Here is a 10,636-nt window from a genome sequence, read left to right on the forward strand (position 1 = left end):
GGCACTAACAAACCACAGCAAGCTAACAGCAAGAAAAGTTCTGCAGGCCTTGGGCTTCATGGCATCATGCATAATCTTGGTTCCACATGCCAGACTGCATATGTGAAAACTACAGTGGTACCTAAAGAATTTATGGTCCCAACACAGGCACAGCCTAGAAACAGAAATTCCACTAATTCCATGCCTAAAACAGGAGTTCCTATGGTGGGCTCAAGCATGCCAGTCAAACCCAGGCTTACCCTTTCACAAATATCAAGCAAGCCAAACCATCACAACAGACGCCTCAGACCTAGGATGGGGGGCTCACATGCTGGACAAATGCGTGCAAGGATTGTGGACGCAGGACCAACTTCACCTGCACATCAACCTAAAAAATGCTGGCAGTAAAACTGGCAATCCAAAAATTCAGACCATTCCTCAAATAAGGCCATTTGATGATAAGGACAGACAACACCACAGTCATGTGGTACATCAACAAACAGGGAGGCACTCATTCATACCCCCTATGCAGAATGACTTTGGACCTTTGGAACCTGGCACTCAGCTACAACATCCAGTTACAGGCAATGTTTGTACCGGGAAAGGAGAACACTCTAGCAGACATGTTAAGCAGAACCACCTCGGATGCTCACGAATGGATGCTACACCCGGACATCTTCAAGACCATCGCAAAGAAATGGGGAATGCCACAGATAGATCTATTCGCTTCCCCTCTCAACCACCAGCTCAAAAAATTCTGCACAAGGACATTCCATCCACTTGCATCGAAAGTGGATTCGCTCTCCTTCAGCTGGAAAGGCCTGACAGCATATGCATTCCCACCTCTTCCTTGATACACAAGGTATTACTAAAAATCAAGGAGGAACGTCCAAGGATAATCCTGATAGCTCCAAACTGGCCAAGACAACACTGGTACCCATTGCTGAGGAGCATGTCTCGGGACAAAATGTGGTCAATACCGCTGATGCCTTTGATGTTAACTCAGAACAACTACAGCATCATGCATCCAAACCTAAAAACGTTGCAGCTGACTGCATGGCACATCACATAGCAGCAACTATTCCAGATCTCTCCCAAAGGGTTAAAGACATTATCCTTGAAGCCCGCAGACCTTCAACAAGAAGGAACTATGCAGGGAAATGGAAAAGGTTTGTCATTTGGAGTGCTGAAAGAGGGAAGGATGTGTCGAATATAGATATGGCTAACATTCTGGAGTACTTGGCAGAGCTTCTACATACAGGCCTGTCCTATTCCTCCATCAAGATACATGCATCAGCTTTTTCAGCAGAATACAGCTTTGATCCACCTGTCTTCTCACATCCTCTACTCAGGCAGTTCCTCAGAGGGATCAAGAATGTAAAACCTCCTAGGAAACCACCACTGCCAGCTTGGGATTTGAACTTTGTGCTAGAAAAGTTGACACTGCACCTTTGAACCAGCAGCAACAGCAGACCTACAGCATCTTTCATGGAAAACTGCTTTCCTACTGGCAATAACCTCAGCAAGGAGGGTTTCTGAACTTCAGGCCCTAATGGCAGTACAACCCTTCCTAATCTTCCACCAAGACAGAGTGTCCATGAGGACTAATCCTACATTTATGCCTAAGGTGGTATCCAGAGTGTCCCTAAACCAGGCAATCCACCTACCTACCTTCTTCCCCAACCCACAAAACAGAGGGGAAAGAATGCTGCATACCTTGGATGTACACAGACAGCTACGCTACTACCTGGACAGAACAAAAAGTAACAGAAAAACTGACCAGCTTTTTGTTGCCTATGCAACAGGAAGGGAAGGAAAAGCAATTTCCAAACAGACAATCTCCAAATGGATAGGAAATTGCATACGATTCTGTTACTCCTTCCATGGAAAACCAATTCCACAGAACATACGACCTCATTCTACAAGAGCAACAGCCACTACCACAGCCTTCTTACGAGGAGTGGCAACCAAGGACATTATTGAGGCGGCTACTTGGACCTCCGTGCATACATTTGCCAAGCATTATAATTTACCTCTGTATTCCAGATCCCGAGCAGGGTTTGCCACTGCTGTACTGCAAGGGATCCTAACCACACCATAATCTATTCTTCCTCCTCCCTAGTTGGCTATGGTATTCTACCCAGTTGTTATGACTGCAGATGCATCCATGAAGGACATAGTACAGTTTTGTACCTACCATAAATGTAGATGTCCGAACTGGATAGCATCTGCAGTCAGGATTACCCTCCCTCCTTCCCTCTGTGGTACTCCTAGGGTATTTACCCTCCTAATAGCTAGCTGGTGGGGAGTCTCTTATGGTGTATTTGTTTGTATATATGTACATACATGCTTATTTTTGTGTTTGCCTTCTATCCTTTGGGAAACATTGGCATTTTTACCCAAAATTTAGCCTTCCAAGAGGGCAACTGGCATCTGGGGCAAGAAACACTGAAGAAAATGGCGTCGGCTGATGCCTTTATACCCGAAGACCAGCAGAGATGACGTCGGGTGAAGTGCGACATCAGCCGAGGCCGGACCCGGACTTTGGAATCCGGCCGACCGAAGGGCTGCCTGACGACAGGACAACCCAGTTGTTATGACTGCAGATGCTATCCAGTTCGGACATCTACATTTATGGTAGGTACAAAACTGTACTTTGTGACAAGGTTTAGGTCCCTAGAGCATGCAGCTCTGAGGGATTGGGATTTCTTTAAGTGGAGCATGTCCAACAGCTCTGGGTTTGACATAGCTTTGTATGTTAGGCAGAGATCACCTCTGAGTAGGTGATATGCGACGGAGTAAAGCTAGAGTTTTTTGAGACGGTCTGCATAGGGTATCTGTTTGAGGCCAGTAATCCTCTTTGTGAGGTATTTCTGTGGCCTTTCCAGTTGTTGTAGATGTCTTGTGAGGTACATACCAAAAGGAGCATTGTACTCTGTAATGGGTCTAATGAGTGATGAGTAGAGGGGAACAATGACCTCTTTTTTTCTGGATGAGAAACCTTTTGTGATGAGGTGAGCCACGTAGAAGGATTTCCTGACCACTGTGGCGATGTGATTATCAAAGGAGAGACTACTGTCCACCTGTGTCCCAAGGTCTCTTATCCCATTTTCGGCATTAAGTAGACTACCAGCTATGTGGTAGTTCATGGGTACAGAGTTTTTACCAAAGGGGATGACAATACACTTTTTGGCATTGAGCTTCAGGCCATGGCTTTGAGACCAGGCATTTGTCTCAGTGAGGCCCTTTTGTAGCATGTCCACATCGTTAGGAGTTTCTATTATGGCTCCTAGTTTGCAGTCATCTGCAAACTTTGTTAGCCAAATACCTTCTGTGTTAGCCTGTACTTCAGAGAAGTAGATACCAAACAGGAGAGGACCCAGGACTGAACCCTGTGGTACTCCACTTGTCACTGGTCTGAAGTCGGATTTGGAGTCTGCTACTTTCACAGTGTGGGTTCTGTCCATGAGCCAGTTGGCAACCCATCTTGTGACATAGGGATTTATACCTAGTTTAGTGAGCTTATCTATAATTCCAGAGTGGGGGATGCTGTCTAAAGCCTTGGCGAGATCTAGATAAGTTGTGTGAACCACCTTACCCTCATCTATGGCTTTGGTGACTGCTTCAAAGAAGTCAGTCAGGTTTAGGAGACATGGATCTGCCTTTTACAAATCCGAACTGGGTAGGGTCCAGAGTTTGGAGATTACCAATGTCTTTGTTTATGAGTTCCATAATGATACGTTCCATGGCCTTGCAGACCAGGCTCGTCAGGCTAATGGGGTGGTAGTTCCCGGGGTCCGTCATGGCTCCCCCTTTGTGGAGTGGGATAACAGTCATGGTGCGCCATTCAGTGGGCACAAAGCCTGAGGTGAGGCTATGATAGAACATGGTACTTGGGTAGGGTACCAGTTCATTCTGTAGTTCGTGTAGAACTCAGCCTGGGATATTGTCAGGTCCCATGGATGCTGTGTTCTATGCTTTGGAGAGTGTTTTTTTTTTTTACCTGTGCATCCGTGATTACAGGAACTTTGCATTCTTCCGGTATAGAGATGGGCCCTCTAGGGGCTGAGAGGGGGGTAATGTTCACACTGAACCTATCTGCCAGGATGTTGGCAATATCATTTGGTTCTGTATATTTAGTGCCATTGTGCTGTAACTCAGAGCAGATCTGAGTGTTGCCATTGAGATTCTTGACATAGTTATAGAATGCTTTTTGGTTGTCTTTAGAGTCAGTGGCAATTTTGTTTCGTAACTAGCTTTGGAGGATTTTATGATGGATCTCAGCTTCTTACTGAGGTTGACCAGGGAATTCCTCCAGTCATGGTATGTTACTCTTTTTTGCAACAGTTTCTTTCTTCTGTTGTAGAGTTTGTTTATGGCAGAGGACCACCAGATTGGCTTCCTTTTTTTGGAGGATAGCATCTTGATTCTATTTAGGGATAGCATGATCCATGCACTCATGTAAGTGCTTATAAAGTGCATTTGTGTAGGATTCAGCAGTCATACCTCTATTGTCTGTCTGCATGGGTGTCATGAAGTTTGCCACTTCTGTCTTAAGAAGTGTGAAGTTGGCTTTGGAGAAGTTTTTTACGGTGGTTTCCCTAATTCTGGGGTAATTAGCTTGTGGTCGGATCTGACCAACGAGGAATTGACCTCTGGTGTGGAACACCAGTTGCCCATGTTAGTAATGACCAGGTCTAGGATATTGCTGCCCCTGGTGGGGGTGTGAATAAGTTGATCCAAAGCGTTGGAATTTATGAATTCCAGAAAACGTTGAGCAAAAGAGTTGGTACATGAGTAGTTTTCCCAGTTAATGGTGGGGTAGTTGAAATTGCCCATTATTAGGGTGTTGGGTTGTGGTCTTTAAAGTGTCTATGGTAGGCTGTCCAAACATTGACTTCCTCTAGTATCAGTCCCTGGTTTTGAGGTCTTGGATTAGTGATCTGGGTTATTACCATACCCTTGATGGATCTTTCACTACCTTCCCATAGCGGACTTTGAATAGTTATTGGCATGGCATAGCTCACCTAAGGACTTCTTAGGCTTTTTTTTTTTTTTTTTTTTTACTTGCTGGTTTGTCTGTTGGTTCATCTGGCTGTGGATTCAGTACTTGCTGAGACCTAATGTGTCTCCTTTTGCAAGCAAAGAGCACATGTCCTTCTTCCCCCTGCATGAAGATTTGGGTTGGCCACAACCCGTCTTGCTTACAGGTTGTTCTGCCTAAGTAGCTTTCATTCCTGTGAATAAGAACATGTATGCTGCTGCTCAGTGCCAGCCCACAGTCTTGTCATGTTGTGGTAGTGCTAGAAACTGTTTCTGTTTTGAGACAGTGAAGTTGGAGCACTCTAGAGATCAGTCCATATGCCACCTGTAGGATTACCATCTTCCTGCTCTGCTAGGACAGTAGATTTTGAAGAGTTGGTTAGAGGTTGGTAGTATTCTCCCTGTTGTGATTTTGGGAATTCCTTACTTTTCTTTCTCTCATTAATTACACATCTCCTTGTAGAATTCACAAATTAAGTTGAAAGTCCTCCTTAGTGCCCCTTGGTGGCTGGGTGAGTCAATTGACCCCACTTTTTTTTGTCTGACGTTGCCACCCTTCTGTCTGGGGCTCTTGAGGGGAATCTAGAGTTGACAACCCTTCTCTTTGGTCTCCAGGTGAATACCGTTCTTTATCAGGGTAGAATATCACCCTGTGCTGTGTGAGTAACACTTCTTTGGGCATGCTTGTTCGATCATTGACTTTTGTGCTTGTGTCAGAATTCCAACAAGGGTTTCTGGAGAGTTCTGCCTGTTGTTTATTGTTCAGATAAGGACTGAGGTTTGGCTTCAGCTGGTGAAGGGGTTTCTTTAGGAATGCTTTTTTCCATCTCCGAATGAAAAATCACTTCCATTTAGGGGACTTGAAGGTCATGTTCTGGAGGCTTGCCTGTTTGCTATTCAGCTGGGAGAAAACTAAGGCAACAGATGGAACACAGGGACACATTTCAACCTGTTGCTTATAGATGTATACAAACAGTATACTTTCCTACCCTGTCCCCAGAAGATAACCACCTGTATAGGTATCTGATGCTTGATTGTAAGGAAAATGAAAAAATAATTACACAGTAATGTATTCCAACCTGCTGATTTTAAACAGTACACTGTCCCTACATAAACAATAATTACTTTCTGTGCTCAGCTCCAATGTTTGTGAGGATAGTTTTTTTCTACGCAGACCATAAGGTTTGTGAGGAAAGTTAAAGAAATAATAACCATACTATCTCCATAGTCACCACCCCCCCCCCCACACACACACACACACACACACACACGTGTAAATCGGATACAGCAACTTTCTGTGCACACCTCCACTCTCGGCCAGTTTTAATATACATAGGATTGAGAGCAGAGGTCAACACAAAGTCCAAGTCGAAATCCATTTATATAGTCTATAGTGTGGGGACTACCAAGCCACTAGAAGCTGTAAAGGTCTGAATGTTCTGTGATGAATTTTTATGACTTATTTTTGAAAGATAATGACTTGTTAATTGCATTTCTTCTTATTGCTACCCTGAAGAGGTATGTGCCAGACAATATGGTGTAGTTTCACAAATAAAAATCTCTGATATTTTTCACACACACACACACACACACACACACACACACACACACACACACACTCCCTGCACTTTCATCTTCAGGCAAACTGGAGGAATGCCAGTTCACCTGCGGCATGAATTGGAGGTGCTGAAAGTAGCCATAGCACATGGGTAAAACCTATACAGTAACATGGAGGACATGCTGACTGCATATAGAAAAAGTCACAGCCAAGAACTCAACCAGAGCAAAACATTGTGAAATTGCAAAGCTACACAATTGTGTCACAATGCCAGTGAGCAGTTGCTTTCACATGCATCCTCCTTCTGCCAAACTACCAAATAACACCACCTATCATAAGCAAGGTTGATGTTTTTGATGTTAAATAAAATGATTCACGGCCCATTTGTTACTCTTAAATATACAGCAACCCCCAGTACACTATACATTAGCAATATTAGTTTTACACTGATTTCAGCAAATACAATGCATTGTGTGACACTACTACTGCCACATCAGGTAAGTAATTGGTCAGTTGGTATTTGTAAAAAAAAAAAAAAAAGAATTCATGAATGAGCAACTGACTCTCTCAGTGAGAAATTACATGCAACATGGACTTTAAGGCTCAAAGTGAGGAATATTTCCCCATACATCTCTACTTATTTGCATAACAATTCTGGGAAAAAGCCAAAATATTTGGGAGACATTGTCCACATATCGGGAACAGTTTTCAACATTACTTTAATTCACGTAAATTGTTAAGTTTTTGCATCAATATGCATTCCTGATCTGAGCAAAAAGAAGCATGACAGTCTAATGTTTGGCATTACTGACTGACTAATCCTTTACAAGCGAAAGGGCCCAAAAAAAAAAAAAAAAGAGGAAAACTCATGGAAATTTGCCAGATATGCATTCCTCTTCAACAGTGCATTACAGATGTGAAAGTAAACTAAATGCTGCAAACAATCGGGTCCTGTGTTTGCAAAAAGCCAATCTGAAAGATTGCAGATTTTGAATGATGTCCCCTCCTTTCATTCTAGTAGCAAAAGGAAAATACTGCAACCAATCAGGTTCCTTCTTGCATGAAGCAGACCTGAAAGTTTGCAGTTCATCCTGTTTGCTCCCTGCTGTTGATCTAGTCTAAGGTGAAGAAAAAGAAGGAAAGAAAAAAAAAGTGGATGCCAGAATCTGCCTATCACTGACTACAAGCATCCACACATTCTGTTACCCATGGTTGGATGCTACTCATGCCTTGAGGCCACACCACAACAGTAAGGTTTTGCTGGTGCTTAACCCTGGCTTATGGGTCTGTCCTTCAGTCATAGTTCTGACTGCAGCTCTGGGAGTTGGACTTTTGTGGTTAAAACTTTCCATGGGACATTGTTTCTGAGCTATATTCAGGTGAAGTCCTCTGGTTTCTTTCCACTTGATGGTGTACTGCTTGGGATTCAGCACAGCCCTAGGACATGTCAAGGAAAGTCTTCAGTGTTATATATACCAGGTAGCATTCTTACTGTATTATTTGATCTACAAAGTGGATCCTTTTGATAGGTCAGGAATTCCCTGCTTTGTCTTTTTGCTAGCTGGCTGCCACTCCAGCCAGGTTCCAGGCAAATGTACACCGTTTTAAAACTTAGCCGTGGAGGTGACAGATCTACACTGTTTCTTGAGCTACAGTTGAGGTTTTGCTAGTGAATAAGGGAAATCTAATGGTCACAAGGGCAAGAGTTATGTAAGTACATGTGTGGCATCACAGTGTGTGTAAATTTGCATATGTGTTCCTGACCACAGAAATTTGTGGAAAAAAGTTGTTGAATGCTGATTGGTACAATAGGATGAACTTGACTACAGGCCTCATCAAGGAGGGCTCTCTTTGTAAATCAGCTGGTACAGTAAAGGTATATCTGCTATTTTTAAGTACAGTTAATGAGATTAATACATTGTTTTGTTAAGTTCCTTAATTTATTTTCAGTTCTTTCTGACATATGAACAGCTGAAGAGATTAGATTTGTGAGCAGTACTACCTTTGAAAATAGGAGTGATGTGGCAGATATTTTCAACTGGAGTCTGGCATTTCTGTGATACTTCAGCTTGGAAAGAGTTTCCAATATCAGAAGTACTCCGTGAATGCAACTAGCAAAAGCCAGTCAAGTTTCCTTGAGACATACAATGGTGAAAGAAAGACGTCCAGTAATTTTACTGAACTTGTATATTTGTAAATTGTGCAAAGAGAGAGCACCCACATTTTGTACGTTTTTAAACAACTGCAGGAAAACTGGATGTATTTTAATTGTACAAGACATTTTCATGTGTTTGTTTATATGGGTGTGCACTGAGTAAGCCTGTACTTAATATATTTAGGTACATTGAGAAATTACCAGTATCCTTTGAAAGCTCTTGAAAACAGCATTTAAGGTAAGATTTTGACATGCTTTCTTTACATAAAACATAAGACATTGTTACTGTCATTTTTATAAGACAGGAAGTAATTACATAAAATATGCCCTGAAGGTAGAAGCAGGATCACAAATATGGGTGGAAAATTATAACCCTGGTCTGTGCAGTTGGTTCAAAGCTGCTGCTCCTATATATGATGTTTTTTTCTTGCATTCTGTGATATCCTTTTACAACATTGTTTCCCTGCAAGAAATGATAAGAATAGAAGGTAAAATACACCAATTATTGTGCCTTTTACTTGTTGTTGGTGGCAGTGGACTTTGCAAACATGGGTACAAGTTTGTAGAGGGAAAATGAGGAGATAAAGAACATAGTCAAGGCATCCTGGATTGGTTTGTCATACCTAAATGCCCTTATTACAAAAGGGATGTTAGATGACTTATGAGAAGTCACTACTTCGTAGCTCTTACTGAGTAATATCAGAGTATATCTGATAACTAAGTTACGTCCCTGTTAGTTGTGCCCTTCAAGATGCCAAAGGTGAATAATTATTGAATAAATATTTTAAATTTGAACTTCTGACTAGATACTTGTTGATTTATCCTTCTGTAACAGTGTAAGGGGCATTAATGGATACTTTTGATAAATGTACTTAAAGCTAGGCTGTGCCTTGAAGGTTTCAGTACTCTTTTTGTTACTTGTTCCTGTATTAAGCTTTGAAACTTTGTTCACAAGATGCTTAATTTTCTTCCCCAAGTAGTGTGTTCAGTTGTTTAAAATGTTGTTTTAGAAGAGACATGAAGGTGATACGATGATATTCACAGAGGGTGAACATGACTGTTTACTGAAACATAAAGATGACTGCCTATATTCTTCCTGTACAGATTGATATATTTGACATGGTGGGAATGGTGAAAAGCAGAAACCTTTTTTATTTATTTATTTTTTCATTTTAAACTGCATCTAAGTTAAGAAGCATCAGAACTATCTCTTGAATGCCACTGTTTCGTTTATCAGAGGTCAGACTGTTCAGTCTAATGTAGTTCTAGTGAAAACCAACAATCCATGACAAAAAGCACTTGTAATTTGTGAAAGTGAGTATCTGTTCCCATGGAGTGATTTTTTTTCTTTACTAACAGTGTACAAGTAAAAAGGATTATGTAAAGGATTATGTATGTGAATGAGAGTATAATATTTATATGTTCTGAGAGTATCTTAGCAGATCTTGAGAATGAGGCATTAAACAGCAGCACATAACTACACTTCAGATGTTTTTGCAGTGAATAGTTGGGGATATCCATACCAGCATTACAAATTACTAGTTGCAGCACCACCACCATCTACAGTGCAGCTTCATCCTCTGCTGTTTTCCACTGTTGATTTAGTTAGCTTGGTCTTTATGGTAACAGTTTTCATGCCTTGCTGAGCATGGTCATTTGCAGTTTATATCTTGGAGTTCGAAGTATACTGTTCTCTGAATTTAAAAGAATACTGTTGCAGCAGTGAATGAGAGCTAATTTGTATACCTGTCTATTTCAGTGCACATTTTTGCCATTTCAGAGTTGCATCTCTGCCAAGAATGGCTCCTGCTCTCTGCAAGTCTGTTGTGGGATACTTCCACACAGTACACGTGCATAGGCACAATTTTAGTACTACCAGTTCACCTATTCATAAATGTTTG

At 41.8% G+C, this 10,636-nt stretch overlaps 1 protein-coding gene across 1 annotated transcript in view; it reads left to right on the forward strand.

Moving 5' to 3' along the window:
* The window catches only part of SLC25A30 (solute carrier family 25 member 30), a 685,956-nt gene extending 675,836 nt beyond the window's left edge, over positions 1-10,120 (forward strand). Inside the window, exon 10 of the mRNA XM_044071715.1 lies at positions 8,531-10,120. Coding sequence (XP_043927650.1) covers positions 8,531-8,572 — 42 coding nt within the window. The 3' untranslated portion in view covers positions 8,573-10,120. The remainder of the gene's footprint in view (positions 1-8,530) is intronic.
* Positions 10,121-10,636: the final 516 nt, after the last annotated feature.

The sequence above is a fragment of the Protopterus annectens genome, chromosome 5.part0 (genome assembly GCF_019279795.1).
Source record: "Protopterus annectens isolate FY-2018-M chromosome 5.part0, PAN1.0, whole genome shotgun sequence".
Taxonomy (NCBI): domain Eukaryota; kingdom Metazoa; phylum Chordata; order Ceratodontiformes; family Protopteridae; genus Protopterus; species Protopterus annectens.